The following is a 17,711-nucleotide window of genomic DNA, read 5'->3' as shown; positions in this document are numbered from 1 at the left end:
TGCATGGAATATTTATTTAAGGAAGGAGTCGAGGCATGGCGGCAGGGAAGGTGGGATTTGCAGTTGCTCGGCCTTGTGACAAGATGTTTATTTTTGTCTTATTAACGTTAAGAAAGAGAAAAAAAAAAAGAGGCTGGTGAGACGACATGGCTGGTGAGAGAATATATATCGCGTACTGCAATACAGTTATCAGCAGTTGAGATAAACGAGGAGTAAAGCACTTCAAGACGATAACAGTAACATCGCATCAGGCTGCATCACACCAGGATTATTATCCTGTAAATCTTATTAGGTAGAAATGTTTCTACATGGTTCTGTGTAATCACTGCAGTATAAGCTTTAGTATGAACTCTAAACATTGCTTTGAGGACAGAAATAAGATTTACAACAGGGGATTAAATCATGCCCAAACTTACAGCATATCAGTCTGTACATCTTATACATATACTGTATATATAGATATATATAGATATACATTCACATGCGTCATGTATGGCAGGTATCAGTCGACAGAACAACAGTACAAACATATTTCTTTAATAAAGGACAAAAAAACTGACATTGAACCAACCACGCTATTGGAAGAAAGTAAAAGACTGGAGGTGCTTATCCTCGTGCACACAAGACGGGGAACTAAACCGTGCTTGTTTCAAGGTTATACTTCAAAACACAATATAAGAGATCTTACGCAGGTTCTGACAGCTATATGAAGGCAAATAGACACATGAGCTGATCTTCAAATCACTAATATCCAATAATTACAAACAAAAGAAGGAGCTCATGGTTAAAGCCCGACTTAACATTTTAGCCATTCCTCTATAGATTGATATATAATCAGCCCTCTATCAGTCCCAGGCCAGCACCAGTCCTAATTATAACCCTTACAAATAACCTAGATGACAAAAAAAAAAAAAGGCTGATTATCCAATCAGCAGCTTTGCCCGGGAAGTACCCTGGGACAACACAGAAGCCTGACCCGGTCTGTGGATCCCACCGGAGCAGAGAAAAGGCGAGGAGAAACGAATAAAAGAGCAAGTCCGCCTTTAGATTCGCTGTGGTGCTAACAGGCATGGATGCCAAATAGCTGGACCGATCGAGAGATAAACAGCACATACAGTACAACTCCTCGTTCGGTCCTGCTGTGCATTTCCTAAGATCTGAGCGTCGGGCCGCTTTAAGAGCCGTCCCTCTTGGCAGACGGTGCGCATATTTTTTAGTATACATTAGACAGAAAAGCCTCTCTGTCCCGCATGCAGTGTTTGTGTTCCGTAAAGAGACCTATAATTTGAAGCGCTGTTTTCTCTCCCCTTGAGGAAAATCTGTATTTTATAGAAGGTAAGTTATTGTTTTTGCAACTGCACACTGAGAATGGGATTCGCTCTCAGGAAAGCACTCCCAGGACCTCCGAGACGGATTGCTTTCGGCTTCGGACCTGCACAGCAGGCCGTGTGGAACTGTTTCATCCGACAAATAAATGGGATACAGCCAAAATTCTGGAGCAAAAACACACACACTCTCTCTCTCTCTCTCTCTCTTTTTCTCGCTCTCTTTTCTCCTGTTCTTTTAAACCCCAGGATCACTTCTGAATATGAAATAACAGACATCTTTTCTTCATTACAACCACATCTCAGCCAAGGCTAAAGTCTGCGCCATGTGTCAAAGTATTTCCAGTCTCTCTGGAATGAGAACTTGCTATAGCATGTCTAAGTTCTACAGCGGTGATTTGTATGTTTCCAAATCTATTTGGTCAGCAGAAAATTTCAGAAAACAATGGAAGGAATCAATTCGAGGTTTCTTGTCACGACGCATCATACCGCTCCATCGTTGATTATTTCTTCTTATAACATCACACCCCAACTCCTAGATGGATTTCTGACCATTTGTGCTTTTCCATGTGGTAAAATAATTATGAGTCATTAAGCCACAGCAGCCCAGCAGGAGCTCTCACATATTACTAGCTTGTTATTCCTTCTTTTGACTGACGTAGCTAAGTCGAGGCTGTCAAGAATTACAACTGACGCCTGTTAGGTTCCGTTCTGTTCTGTCTTTGTAATTGAGCGCCCCGTGTGGGGTTATGGTCCAGCACCTGAGCCATGCGATCAAATTTTAATCCCAGGCTAATGAATCATACGGTTTTTAAATAAAGACGGAGTCACAGATCGTAATCGATCCCTAATGGATTCAAACAAAATACGACTATGACGCGGCGGCAGGTTGTGCATTTCGTTCTTAATGTGCAACGAGTTACAAATAAAAGAAGAATACTGGCTTTTTTTGCAACCTCTGATGGTTTCAGTTACAGTTTGAAACCTGTAATGTGACAAAGCTGAAAATTGAAAACGTATCTGGCAAGAACAGATTTTCTTTGGTTCATTGTTGTAGACTAGGAACCTTTTAAAAAAATATTTTCAAAACATTAATCAGTCCCTGGGGGCACGGTGGCTTAGTGGTTAGCACGTTCGCCTCACACCTCCAGGGTTATGGGTTCGATTCCCACCTCCACCTTGTGTGTGTGGAGTTTGCATGTTCTCCCCGTGCCTCGGGGGTTTCCTCCGGGTACTCCGGTTTCCTCCCCCGGTCCAAAGACATGCATGGTAGGTTGATTGGCATCTCTGGAAAATTGTCCCTAGTGTGTGAGTGTGTGAGTGAATGAGAGTGTGTGTGTGTGCCCTGCGATGGGTTGGCACTCCGTCCAGGGTGTATCCTGCCTTGATGCCCGATGACGCCTGAGATAGGCACAGGCTCCCCGTGACCCGAGGTAGTTCGGATAAGCGGTAGAAGATGAATGAATGAATAATCAGTCCCTGAACCCTTTAATCTATACGAGCATCGTTTTACTCTTTGGACATGACACCCTTCTTCACCAACCCTACTACTCATCCCATTCTCTAGCCTTTCATTTCCTGTTCTTTTCTTCAGGTCTGTTTCTTTCTTCGACTTCCATCCACCATCCGACAGAAATAAACCACAAACACTGCATTAATTACATACAGATTTGTAACAGTCGCCAAGTTTCCTGCACGGCTGTTGACAATGAAAGGCTCTACTGTGACCACAGTGTGTGTTTGCGAGTGTGTGTGTGGGAATGATTAGACCCTTGTGTCGAGCGCAAAGCTTGACTCCTTCGTCGGCTCTAAAAGTCAACGGCATCCATCAGCTGTGTTGGGGCCCAGCGTTAGGTACGAGACAGAATGGGTGGATAATCGTCTTTTTGTGTCTCAATGCAGAGATTAAAATCTGCGCCGTTACCTCACTCTTGCACATGAAAACATGAGGAAAAGGCTGTTAATATTCGTACGTTCATGAGTACATGGAGCATCAAAGAAAACGAGAGAGAGAGAGGGAGGGAGAGAGAGAGGGAGGGAGAGAGAGAGAAGAAGGGAGGGGAAAAATCCCTTCTGGCTGTATGCACAGGCTGATCCTACCAAAGCTGTAGCAGTTATTCTCAGGCCTTCTCTACACACAGCTCTATTGTGTACCCATTTAGGCCAAGTCACAAAGCTGCTATCCAGAGAGTGTGAAGTTCATACGTTTTATGAGCTCCTCACAGGAAAAGAGCTGTAGATTGACATTTCCAATATAATTACATCACCGTGAAACATTAACACACTAATAGTGTTGGGTTCCACCTCCTGTAAAACGTTTACACCTTTTCCGTACACCGTTCACGTAGCTTTAGTTATTTATTTTTTTTTAATGAGGGATGACGTAGTATGGCTTATTATTCACTAGTTGAAGGAGTGTGAATTAGAGAAGACGCCCATGGAAACGTGAGGTTTGAGAAGTAACAAGCCTCTTTCACCTGTAAGGCTTTACAAGCAGTAGAGACTCCATGGTTAAGGCTTTGGGTTATGGATCAGAAGGTTGGTGGTTTAAGCTCTACAAATGCCAGGCTGCTACTGATAGGCCCTTGGGGAAGATCCTTAAGACCTCTCTGCCTTAGTGGTGCTGTATCACAGCTGACCTTGTGCTCTGACTCCATCTTTCCAACCATATGTGACAGAAGAATTTCACTGTTCTGTATTGCATATGGGGGGGCACGGTGGCTTAGTGGTTAGCACGTTCGCCTCACACCTCCAGGGTTGTGGGTTCGATTCCCACCTCCACCTTGTGTGTGTGGAGTTTGCATGTTCTCCCCGTGCCTCGGGGGTTTCCTCCGGGTACTCCGGTTTCCTCCCCCGGTCCAAAGACATGCATGGTAGGTTGATTGACATCTCTGGAAAATTGTCCGTAGTGTGTGAGTGTGTGAGTGAATGAGAGTGTGTATGTCCCCTGCGATGGGTTGGCACTCCGTCCAGGGTGTATCCTGCCTTGATGCCCGATGACGACTGAGATAGGCACAGGCTCCCCGTGACCCGAAGTTCGGATAAGCGGTAGAAAATGAGTGAGTGAGTGAGTGTATTGCATATGAGACAAATAATGGCTTACTCATTTTCATTCATCTTCAATAACTTATATATCCTGGTCAGGGTCACCGTGAATCCGGAACCTATTCTGGGAAGACAGGAATACGCTCTGGATGGTCCACCACAGGAGAGCACACACACTCATTCATACCCAGGGATACTTAGCAAAAGAGCGGATCCATCTGCTCTTTATTGCACCTCATCCAACAGCCAGACACCATGAAATGTAGGGTCTACGCACAGACAGACAGGAATATCCAAATAAACAGTAAGCAATCAAAAACTTAACACGTAACAGACGTACACAGTAGGGTAACACACCGAGGACTGGACAGAATCCTGAGGCATCTAGAGATCTACCAGCTCCAGTTAGACAACATTTCAATACAACATTTGTCAGACTGTATATTTATAATCACACCCTCCAGTGTCACCCATATGAAGATGAGGACCCCCGAGTGGTCAGGATGGCACTGTGCCACCATGGCATCCTTCATTATTGTAACTACTGTACACTGATCATCTCTATCCTTCAGGGTAGCTGTGGTGTTCCTCAAGGTTACATCCTTAGACCTTTAATGAATAGTATATATCTTTCATCTGGGTTGTATAATAAATAGTATGTAGTTATATATAAATTATGTAAAAAGTATGTAACGTCCCAGAGGTTTTGACCTTATTTTCTGACAGTGTGGCATATAGGTGGTGGAAAAAGACTGAACGCTATAACTCAATGTTGGCGCTGTCACAGCTGCTGTATGCATTGCCATACAATCTGCATATCGTCGCTGTCAGGCGGAATCCTCGTATCTCTAAAACCGTTATTTTTCAGGAAAATAAAAAAACGCCGTACCTTATCTGCAGTGCACAGGGTTTAGTCCACGTTGCAGTGGATTGTCTTGCGCTAAATTCCTGTCCTCAGACGAGCACCAGAACTAGCGGGGGTCAAGATTTTTTTTTCTTTGAGCCCAGTGTTTTGAAGACATTTACCTCAGAAGACGTGTTGATTCGTTGCGACTCTTCTTGAGGAGAAATATGCCGCGAAGCTCTCCCGCGGAGTGAGGAAGAGGTGGACAGTTGAAGTGTCCAATGGAGTTATGAGATTTGCGCTCAAGCTATTTTCAAAACTTTAGATTGGTTAATAACTTGTAAAAATAACAGACCCACGTGGGGACTGACCAATAGCATCGATATGTGAAAAAATATGAAATTGACAAAATTTGGACATACGAGGTTTCCGCCCGACACCGACGATATCCGACCAATCAAAATGCAAAGAAAACCACACAGAACCTTCAAGTTCAACAATCAACAAACTGCTATAGAACTTTAGAAACTTTCGTTAAAAAAAATCCCCACAACGTTAACCACATCTCCGCGTGGCCTCCTGATGAATTGAGTGCTCTTGTAACGTAAAATTATACATACAGTGAACTAATAGCAGTGAAAAAAGACTGAGCCTAACAAAAGGCCCGTTGTTCAGAGCACTACAGGTGGCAGTCCACCTGCAGACCAGCGCTTCACTGCTCAGTCAATGATAACAAGGCTACAAAGTGCCCGCATTGACAAAGAAAGACAAAAGTGATTCTCAGGTGTAGTGATAAAGATAAGGCTGGCACTGTGTAATATCTATTGACAACGCTGACAAAAAGCCCTCTTAGCTCTTAACACACTTCATTACTAGCAGATAGATTCTGTTAAAACAAAGGTAGCAGTTGTGAATGAACTAAAGAGAGACTGTACAGAACAGTCCCATGACCAGAAACGTAGCTAACTGGGGCAGTTGTTTATTTGATGGTGGCAGATTGTGGGGTATGACACATGCCAGAAATGAACTAAATAAATAATCTAGTTCTAATCCTTGTTACTGTTTCTACAGTAACAACAAAACGGCTGTTTTTATCATTCAATCCTAATAATAAACATGAAAATTCAACATAATGGCTGCTATAGTGACTTTTTTTTTTTTTATGAGAAAATGCCTTGTGTTTATTTAACATTCATAGAAGGGGAGTGTTCATTGTCTTCGCTTTATAACCATCAGTCGATCACAGTCTTTAGGACAATGTTGTAACATAAAATATAATAGGATCCAACTTGTTTCGCAGACATTCCACAACATTACGTGTATTTACAGAATGACGTCTATTTGCGGTTTTAGCTCATGACTCTAAGAGCAACAGGGGTGGACAAATCACTAAGCTGGATGCCTGGGGAATGCAGATTATATTGCAACAACGGGACAATGAGTTTTTTATTCCTTATTGGCTGGTGGACAAATGACTCTTCAGGCATGATTTATTCAGCTGTCCGTCAACAGGAGGAAAACAAACCCTGACTCACTCGGGATTAGCTACTAAACAATGTTTAAATACTGAACGAATTACAAATACACCTCAATTTGTGTTTATGTTAGTTAGTTAGTACCGGCTGACATTTATCGTGTACTATTTGTGTTAAATTAAGACTAATAGGTAATATCGCCAGCTATCTCTTCTATTTTGGCACAGGAAGTGAAACGAAGGCGAAATTTTTGATCGCTAATGAACAGTAACGAACAGCACTGCTACATACAGTATTGAGTGTTTTAGGAGATAAAAAAAATACATTTAAGAGGATTGCAAGGCCCCAGGAAACGCTGGCTTTTAGTGGAACATGTTTGTTGATTTAAACAAAACCACTCTTGTTTACAATAAAATGGATCCAGTGTACAGTTTGGGAACATTTGGGAACTCTTTAAGGGTTAATTTAATTTGTGTTATTGCTCAAAAAAGACTTATAAAGCTTATAAAAGTTTTATTCACTACGTATTAGTCTTTGCTCACAAATACCTGGTGGAGATGAATAAGCGTACTTTTATAACCTTTACAGACTAGTGAGCATTAAACAATCACCTAATATCTCATCTTATTAGTGTCCAGATCACATCTTTAGACCCTCTTTGGCAATAAACGACTGCAATTTACAATTTTAACAAATTGCTAATAATGAGTTCCATATTGTAAAGTACAACTTGCGTCTTTACTTAATTAGTGACTAAAAATGCTACGATGTTCTCGGTGAGTCCGTATACAGTAATCCCTCTCCACTTCACGGTTCAAGTTTCCCGGCCTCAGTGCATCGCGGATTTTTCAAAAATAGGGTCCGGTCCCCATTAACCGCAATAAACGAGGGATCACTGTACTAAGAATTCACATTGTCCTGTTGGTTAGCTAATGGATTTGCATTGATAAGCATAATGGTTGCATCGATACATCTCTATGTAGAATAAATAATTTACCTAATTTAACAATCTGTAGAGCACGAGAGAGAGTAAGAAAGATAGAGAGAGAGAGAGAGAGAGAGAGAGAGAGAGAATGTATAGAGGATTAAACTAATTCTACTCTTTCATGGGGAAAAATCTTTTAATGTAAAATATTAATGTGATGTTTTTGATATGTCATAATTTCTACAATGTTTGTTGAGCATTTCTTCAAATGCCGTGTTCTTAATCCACTGCGCTATTCCTTACTACTTCACAACAAGGAAAATGATGTTTAATGGAAACAAAGCCATTACACATCTATGATACTGTTTACAGAGCGGTTCAAATGAGATTTCTGCATTTGTAAGGATTTTTTATCCTCATCCAGAATGTTCTTGAGGTTTATGGCTCCGAAAAGGAAAGTGCCACAGGTTAATTTCTACAGTGGCAAAGAAATGCTTTGTCTGTTCATGAAAAGATAAGAGAAGCCTAGGCCTACCTGTGGGCTTACACTGGGGCCGTAGGCCATGCCGGGAGATGCCATGGAGTGCGGACCCATGGGAGAGCTGATGACGGAGAAGGGAGAGCCGAGACCGTTCATTGGCGAGCTGAGTGTGCTGATGGGTGAGTGCAGGGATCCTGAGGCTCCGATGGAGGTCGGACTCAGCAGGGGAGGATGCATGGGCCGGTGTGACGTGGGAGAGCTCAGAGGAGATGGGGTCACCTGACCCGAGTCTGTGAGAGACAAAGAGAATGAGAATGAGGAAGAATAAAATTATTACTCTGGCTTTAGGGCACTTACTAACCCCTAACACGAGAAACACATACTGTATTAGCAACAGTGACATTCCTTACTGAATCGTCCACATCGGAGTGATGTTTCATTTTGTTTTCATTCCTCACAAAAATGTGCTTTCAATGCGAGGAAAAAAGCTATCATAAATAAACGTCTCTGTGAATCCTCACATCAGTTATTAGGATTCCTGTTTCTCTTGGCATACACCAACATTGCTGGTTCTAAAATAAAAACAGGCTGTGGCTAATTTGTGTTTATATCACACTGCTGGTGAATTCTCAAATCAGACTGGTCAGAAGGTGCTCAGACTACAAGACAAATTTACATTTCTGGCATTTAACAGACACCCTTATCCAGAGAGAATTACATTTTTATTTCAATTTATACAACTAAGCATTTGAGGGGTAAAGGGCCTTCTCAGGGGCCAAGCAGTGGCACTTTGGTGGACATGGGATTTAAACTCACAACCTTGCGATCAGTAGTCCAACACCTTAAACACTAGGCTACCACTGTCCAATGTCAGTGCTTCGTTAACGATCAGATGTACATCTGTAAATTTAAGTTTGTGGTTTCTTTTTAACATGACAAGCAACATGAATACAATGAAAAACTCTTATTTACTATATGAGCCGATTCGAATATTAGCTTAATTTAATTGGTCATTATTTTGTGCAACAAAGTTATATAAGTTATATAGTTACAAGGCTTTTCCTGTTTAAAACGTGTCACTTTGGAGAGAAATCTGAATGTAAAACAAGGTGGGTCTGATGGGCAGCTTTACACACAGCTATTATCCCGTATGATTTATATATATTTACTATATGAGCTGATTCGAATATTAGCTTAATTATTTTGTGCAACAAAGTGCAGTAAACCCAGAGGTTTGTTATGCTCTAGAGCAGCTGAGTCTACTGGTTATTTCCTCAGTGTATTATGGCACAAGAGAACACCATACTTCTCAACAAGCCGATTAGGAAAGTCACAGAACTGTCACTTGACTCACTGGACACAATGACACAGAAGAGTTAAATTCAATATACAGTAAAAACCTTCAGCTACGTTTATCCCTCCGATATGCTAGCCTGTCCCCAGACTCTCATTACGAACGGTAGCACAGTATCTCTGTAACCTATAACCTTCACATGACATTTTCACCCCTCGAGTGAACTTAACAAACAGTCAGGAAGACACATAAGGGTTCAGTGCAAAATAAAGTGAAAGGAGTACAACGTCATTATCCCCGGTGTTTAGAATTACAAGATCTCGCTCTTCAGCCCACTGGTTTTCATCACCATCTTGCGTCTTTCTTGTCTTGTTTGCCTTGGATCTGAGAGCTGAGAGAGAGGCCACATACTGTATTTGCTTCTCCAGTGAAAACCCAAGGCTCTCTCACATTCCACTGAGCCTTCATTCATGCTTGACAAAGGCAGATCTTTAGGGGAATGCAACATGCTAGTAAAATACCTACACAAATCTGCACAACAGCCACCTGGAGGACACTTGCTTCAACCTGGCTTTTAGTCCACCCAATATTAATTTGTCTACAAGTAATACAGTAGACAAATAAGCATGTTGACCTAATGTTGTTATGCAACATTGTTATGCAGGCTTCCTCACAGGACCATTTTATAAGCAGCTGAACATGTACCAAGAGCATGTACCGCTCGACGAGTTGACAGCTGAGAATAACGAAGTGTTCATTCGGCAGCGTTGTCCAGAAGCATGCGGTCCCACAACGACTGACATCATCTCCCAGCACTGCCGATCGATTCCAGGCCAAAAGCATGAGTTAAGAAATGGAAAAGAGGAGAAAGGATGCTGTGCTATACAGCCGAACACTTCCACTACTTCACTTTCTCCAAACACCTCCAACTCATCACTATCAGAAGACAATCACTAAACACCACACCCAAACCACGCTCCAGAACGTCCTGACCAATTAAAGCTACAGTCAACAAGTTAGCGATTTTGGCACAGATTACTAAACTGGAATCCAAAACTGAAACAAAAAACAGCTTGTACCTTCAGCTCTCCTGACAGGCCCCAAAAAAAATTGCAAAATAACGTGATTTACAGGCAAGAGGAAAACGCCAGTGGGCAAAAAGGAAAGTGTGAGAAAAGGAGAATGCAGCCAGAAAGGTGCTACTGTTAAATTAGATTTTCATAGACGTCGCCATGAAAACGCTTTGCAGCAAGACAGTGATTTCATACCGTATGTTGATATACTTACTTCAGCAAAGGAAGTCACAGGAGTGACAGTATGACATCCAATTGCGCTCGAGAGATGCCACACCAAAAGAAATGAGCTAAACATGGTCTATAATGCATTTAATAAGACAAAATCAGGATATCCACAAAACCTTTTGTACCAACATCACCGGACCTACGTCACTGTCTAATCAAACATGGATCGACATCACCAGACCTACATCAACATCTAACCAATCACAAACCGACATCACCAGACATACATCAACATCTAACCAATCACAGACCAACATCACCAGACCTACATCAACATCTAACCAATCACAGACAAACATCACCAGACCTACATCAACATCTAACCAATCACAGACCAACATCACCAGACCTACATCAACATCTAACCAATCACAGACAAACATCACCAGACCTACATCAACATCTAACCAATCACAAACCAACATCACCAGACCTACATCAACATCTATCCAATCACAGACCAACATCACCAGACCTACATCGACATCTAACCAATCACAGACCAACATCACCAGACCTACATCAGGGAGTCATCTAGGACTTCCGTTTAACCCAGGCTTTTTTCCCCCCAGAAGGCAGCCCACCCTACCAAGATATGCCAGTCCGCATCAGTCGTCTGATGTCTAACATAATGTGGCTGATAAAGAATAAATGAGTGAGCGGTGCACAATATGTAGGTCTGGAGAGGACACAGTAGATGGTCTTCTCCTTGCCAACAGGGAAACATTCTGTTGTTCAGGCACTCGTCTGGCTCAGAATTCTCTCCAGCTGGCTGTGTCATGGTTGGCAGAAACACAAGCATGTGCGTTGGGCATAATTATGTGTTCTAATAGGGAATAATTAGGGCGTGCAGTTGTGTGTAGATGTGTGTAACTCAATGTCATTTTCAGTGCAATTGTTTGTAGCAGGTCGATCCAGGACTGAGGGTCTTCTCTGACTACCTTAAAGGTGCAGTCAGTGATCCCAGACTCAAAATTCAGCCTACCAAATCACAATGATCAGTCTTTAAAGAAATGACCTGCATTCCTTACATATTTAGTTTGATTAGATACGACGAGGGATCAGTAGACAGGCGAGGCGAATGTGCTAACCACTAAGCCACTGTGCCCCCCAGAGGTAGCAGTTCACGACACAACACAAACACATACGGACCAAACACGGACCTAACATTTTTTTGTGGAATAATGCCTTGGTTGCCTTGTTTCAAGCCATTCTAGTGTGGTATAGAAAGCCTGCAGGAAGACTCAGCTCGATTTGCGCCAGTTCTCATGAATATTATTCAAATGAGCTATGCTGCTTGGATCCGATTGGCTAACCGCTAGGATATGAGAGCATGACTATTCATTCACCCGGCGCAATAAGTAGCCTAGGCTAGAGGACATTTGTTTACAATCACCTTGAATTGCGGAAGAATGGCTTCTTCACAAGCCCGTTGACGTTCAGCCATCCTTGCTGTATAGGAAACTCACTGAGCTACACGAATTCTGGGGGCGCGGTCTCAAGTGGGAGAGCTCATGAATAGTAATGAGCTCAGTCACTCTGACGTCAGAGTGACCAGCTTTTCCAACTGACCTGATTTCTTCCCTTATTTCTTTTAAGTGGCTAGAACTGACCGGGGAGGTAGCAGTTCATTCATTCATTCATTCATCTTCTACCGCTTATCCGAACTACCTCGGGTCACGGGGAGCCTGTGCGTCATCTCAGGCGTCATCGGGCATCAAGGCAGGATACACCCTGGATGGAGTGCCAACCCATCTCAGGGCACACACACTCTCATTCACTCACGCAATCACACACTACGGACAATTTTCCAGAGATGCCAATCAACCTACCATGGACCGGGGGAGGAAACCGGAGCACCCGGAGGAAACCCCCGAGGCACGGGGAGAACATGCAAACTCCACACACACAAGGTGGAGGCGCGAATCGAACCCCGACTCTGGCGGTGTGAGGCGAACGTGCTAACCACTAAGCCACTGTGCCCCCCAGAGGTAGCAGTTCGTTTTCACATTCACGACACAACACAAACACATACGGACCAAACACATATCAAAAAATACAAGTAAAAACGGCTTTGTGTGGAAGGGCACCTTTAAGCTCATTTGCACCCTTTAAATATGTCATTTGGGTAAAATCTGGACAGAGGGTTCGGTGAGGTCAGAGATTCTCCATGAAGCAGATATTTTGTGTGTAGAACTTCGCCAAATATAACGATATTTCCTCACTGGTGGTTTTCCCACGGCCTGTTTGGCTGAGAACTGGAACTTGTTTTACAAGCTGTCTAAGAAAGCCCTGGAAGCTTCATCAGGAGCTTTTTTACCTGCCCTGGATGTGCTCCCTAGATGAGATAATAGATGATAAAAAAAAATTAAAGTGCAGCCCTGGCAACTGTAGAGAAGGGTGGCAATTCTCCAGCTTGTGTCCTTGCCAATGATGTGAGTATGGATGGACTCGGAAGAGGGAAGAAGGAAGAGGGAGTGGAAATAAAAACAGATCTTCTGCACAACAGATCAACCCGCTGATCGTCGGTGTACAAACACACACTTGACGGCAACGCGGAAAATTGTGCAGGATTACAACGTTTGCCAGGAGGCTACTGTAAACATCCTGGGAAAAAAAAAGAGATTTCTCTTCTAAAAATGTCTTCATTCAGGAAATGTGTAGATTTCACACTAGGCTCTGTGTGGGAGCGGTGTAGGGGTATGGGAAAGGTTCCATAGACCACAGTGTCCAGCTACCACACACACACACACACACACACACACACACACACACACACACACAAACGCACCAAATAGAAAATATCAACAAATGCAACAGGGAGTGAAAAAGGACAGGGGATGTGTATGTGTTACTCCTTGCATATCTTTTTGGTCACCCACAGACCACACACACACACACACACACACACCAGATATACAATAATACATCACAAAATGCAACAGGGAATAAAAAAGGTCTTGAGGGATGTGTTACTCCTTTCATATATTTTATCTAACACACACACACACACACACACACACAAACTACCAGACTAATGAGCACTTTGTATGAAATGTATGAAAAAAACAGGTCTAGAGTCCTAGAGTCATGGAGTCATCCCAAGCTGACTTGGGATGGTTGAAGTTCTACTGATGACAAGTCGAGTCTGTTTCATCTCCCTCACCCGGTTACATCAGTTCCCGAGAACAAAGCAGTCTCGCATTCCTGCAAACCACACATCAAGGTAAAATACGTTCGTAAATGATGGTAATAGCTTTCTGCATGCTCGAGATATTCTCTCGGTCATGGGAGACGGAATCTGTAGAGGCAGAAGAAAACCTTCCAGAACATAACATCTTTCAGCGAGTCTTGACTGAAGAGCTCACAAAAAGGTGGTGAGAAGGAGCAGCTCCTAGCGCAACCTCTATATTCACACTATACGCGAACTTCTCAGACGAGGACAAAAGAAACAATACGCCTGTGTGAACAACCATGTGTTACACCCGCCAAGACTAATTTTCTTCTTTCTTTCTTTATATGTATATTTATTTATATACACTCCTTGTCCCCTAATTCAAGTCCATAGTTCATCTTTTAAAATACATCGGAGTGCAAACTACAATCTTATCTTTTCACAACACACCGTGTGAAAACAAAATCACCACCATTCCATAATTCCTGCACGTTTTTTTAGCACTAGCATTGTAATCAGAAACTAGAGGACCCGAACGAAACCCCAATGGACAAGGGAAGCATCATGTTAGCACCAAATTCGGTGCCTGACTCCATTACCCAGAGTGCAACACTGCCACAAACATGGCTAGCGTGGACTCCTACTCCAGTTACTATTAATAAAAGCACACACTGTGACCGTTGGTGTCTCAGCTGCCCCGAGACAGAGAACATATGAAACTGCACAGAGACTACAACAAAATAAAATGCGGTGGATTTTTACAGAAATTTGACATCCCTAGTGTGTGTGTGTGTGTGTGTTTTGTGTATCCTCTGCCTCACTGGTCCAGCGTAGCCCTTTGCTTCACCACCAGAGACGTGACTCATGATCTGGGGCTCGTGCATTATAAATGTTACAGGCAACCAGGGTCAGAAATGGCTCCAGCTGAGCTTCCATTACCACCTGCTCACTTTCACACGTTGTCCAGTCTCTATAAAGAAACAGAGAGGAACACTGAGACCAGTCCAAGTGTCCTCATTAAGTGCCTCCATAACGACGGTCCGTCTGGACAAGAGGGAGTATTCACTAGAGCTTCATAAAGTCACCGTCTTTGTGCTCACCACGATCAGCTTGTGATTGACAGACGCAAATAATAGTTTAATACGGTCCAAGTACAGGAGTGTTCGTCCCTCTAAACCTTTCCGCAATTTGTGTAACATTATGAGCTGTTTTATTATGAGTCATGACATATTGTTAAATTGAATTCCATTTTACTTCCTGGTTGTAAGATAAAATATAGAGAAATCTAAGGGGGGTGAATAATTTTGCAAAACAAAGATAACAGAACTAAGTACAAAGTGAGAAGATATAGATGCTTATCCTCCCTTTTCCAAACGTATTCTTAAAACTAAAAAAAAAAAAAAAATGGAATAAATATGTAGCCCATGTCTTATTTTATAATTCAGATTTTTTTTTAAAATAAAAAAGTTATTTAATTTCTGTAACAGTTGGCTGGCATTAGCTTGTGCACTGATTAAATGTTTAGCTTAGCAAACAACTTAGCAAACAAGCTAGCTAAGTTCGATTTATTATAGATGACATCATGGTTGAGTTGATAAAGTTTACATAAACATGGCTACTTTGTTGTATGGGGTGAAAATAAACAAACAAACAAACAAACAAATAAATAAATAATCAGCGACAGTTTGCTGTGATGTTGTTATACAACCCTTAAGTAACAGCAAATCCCAAAATGCTTTATTTATCATATATATATATAAAACAAATAAAAAAAAAACCTTTAAATAAAACATACCTTTAATCCTTTTATAGTTTATATTCATTTTGTTATGAAACGTCCACAAATATGTTATAGCGTAATAACGACTATAAACCGTCCATCATCTGTTTTTATTTTCTTCTCTCAGCCAATCCAGGAAAAAGCTGGTCACTCTGGTTTGTCTCTGCTGACAGCAATAAGAACAGGATTTATGTTTTTCCGAAGCCAGACTAGCACAAGGAGCCATGTTCATTTTGAGGCACTGTGAAAAACATCCTGATGTTGTTGGGCAAGTCGTACACAATGTGTTATTTAAAAAGTTGCTCGGGGTTTCGGATGCCATGTTCCCCGAATCCCACGTGTGGCACAGTGAGGCGAGAAAGAATCAGAAATCATTTGCATTTCTGTGAAACGCTTTGGTTTATTCATAGGTATAGAAGAAGGAGGAAATAACAGCGCGGCTTCCTGAAGCCCTTCCAAATGGGAAAGTTAATTCGGAGCCTAAAAGTGGTAAAGGGAGCGATGCTGTGTGTTTTTCTACAGAGCTTGAATGTGATGAAGAGTGACTGGGGAGTGAAACAAACATCCTGTGCAAACCTCATTCTGGGTTAGGGGACAGAATTCTTTGTCCAAAATAAGGGACACACACATAGTTATGGAGATATTCATTTGACATTTACCACATGGCCGGTGATAGAAACCGTCATTAAAAACAGCCCATGATGTTTATTATTGTGCAGCAATTTAAACTATTAGCTAGAGGTTTGGGAACTGTGTGTGACCGCTGAACTGGAGATGTGTGAAATGTGTAGTGGGAGAACATCATGTATAGGAGACAGGATCTGTGGTATTAATCACCACTTTGCTGTGTGTGTGTTTGTATAAACACACTAATCCAGCGCATACTGTTAAAGCACTGAGAAGTAAACAGTCCTCGCTGATGTGTTTACTCAAACAGGGGAAGCGATTGCACCGAAGACGCAGGATGAAGACACAAAAAAGAATAAGCTCGCTGTTTGGAAAAGAACACGAGATGAAACTGGAAGCCCAAAATGTCAATCAGTAATGTGAATGCAAATGTAGAGCTCCATTCAAGAAACTTCAGAGGAACCTGATGGAGGCGCGGTATTTTGACCTTCTAGAGAAATTCTCTGAAGGCATTTGGACAATTAAGGGATGAGTACGAGAACCGAGTAGAAAAAATGGTGAAGTACCAGAGATGAATAGAGCAGTATGGAATGTCTTGATCAGGGTTTGGGAGGCCAGATTTAGGGAATAATAGTGGCTCTTTAATAGAGTTCATCAGCAGGCGGGGTGAGACGTGATACAAGCTGACAGCGGAACCGCAACTGCAACGTGAGCCCAGATAAAGAGATTCCTCAGTCTCGGTGCGAGTCTGCTGTGAGAGAGCTATCGAGCCTCCAGCCACAACAAGTGGAAAAAAGTCTAATGAGGGATAAGTGTTTGGGGGGATAAAAACACCAGGAACTGGCCACCCAAGACATTCGATGTAGGTGGTGAATCACAGGGCATTGGTTTGCAGTTGCTCGCTGTTTATTGAGCTACAGAACGATCTTGTTTACTAAGAGGAAACAGAAGAAAGCGGCAATGAAGGAGATGCAGTTGGCTGACAACTAGATGCGATAAGCTACAGATTACATGTGCTATCGCTTCTTTTCCTCTGATATGGCCTAATTGTCCTTATCGACATCCAGGCGATACGAGCGCTCCTCTGAGCCAAAACACACACAGACATACACAAAACAAAGTATCCTATGAGCTCGGGTTTCAACGAGCCACATAATAGCAGTAAGCGATGTCGAGTCTTTCTGTCGTACAATTAATTTCCCTTTCCTGCACTTCTAAGTTTGGCTCGCTTGAATGTTGTTCTGAATGGAGGCCAGCCGAACGAGAACCTTTTATAAAGATGCTTTGATGTAAAACACTGACTGCTCGGTTCATTAGTTACATTTTGGGAGGGAAAATCGACTGTTTTACTTGCTAAATAAAGATTTTTTATTTCTCCTACCAGTAGTAAATCAGTCAGGCATGTGATGCTTCACAAGTTGTCCTGATAACATCTGCAG

General features: G+C 42.3%; 1 protein-coding gene across 7 annotated transcripts in view; it reads right to left on the bottom strand.

Annotated features, from left to right (window-relative positions):
• rxraa (retinoid X receptor, alpha a) overlaps window positions 1-17,711 on the bottom strand; it is a 100,494-nt gene that overhangs the window by 28,986 nt on the left and 53,797 nt on the right. For all 7 annotated transcript variants that reach the window (XM_060890468.1, XM_060890470.1, XM_060890469.1 and 4 more), the window contains one exon: window positions 8,150-8,385. In XM_060890468.1, the coding sequence (XP_060746451.1) occupies window positions 8,150-8,385 (236 nt within the window). The remainder of the gene's footprint in view (window positions 1-8,149; window positions 8,386-17,711) is intronic.

Source organism: Tachysurus vachellii, chromosome 17 (assembly GCF_030014155.1).
Source record: "Tachysurus vachellii isolate PV-2020 chromosome 17, HZAU_Pvac_v1, whole genome shotgun sequence".
NCBI classification, from domain to species: Eukaryota; Metazoa; Chordata; class Actinopteri; order Siluriformes; family Bagridae; genus Tachysurus; species Tachysurus vachellii.
This window is presented reverse-complemented; position numbering and strand designations above follow the sequence as displayed.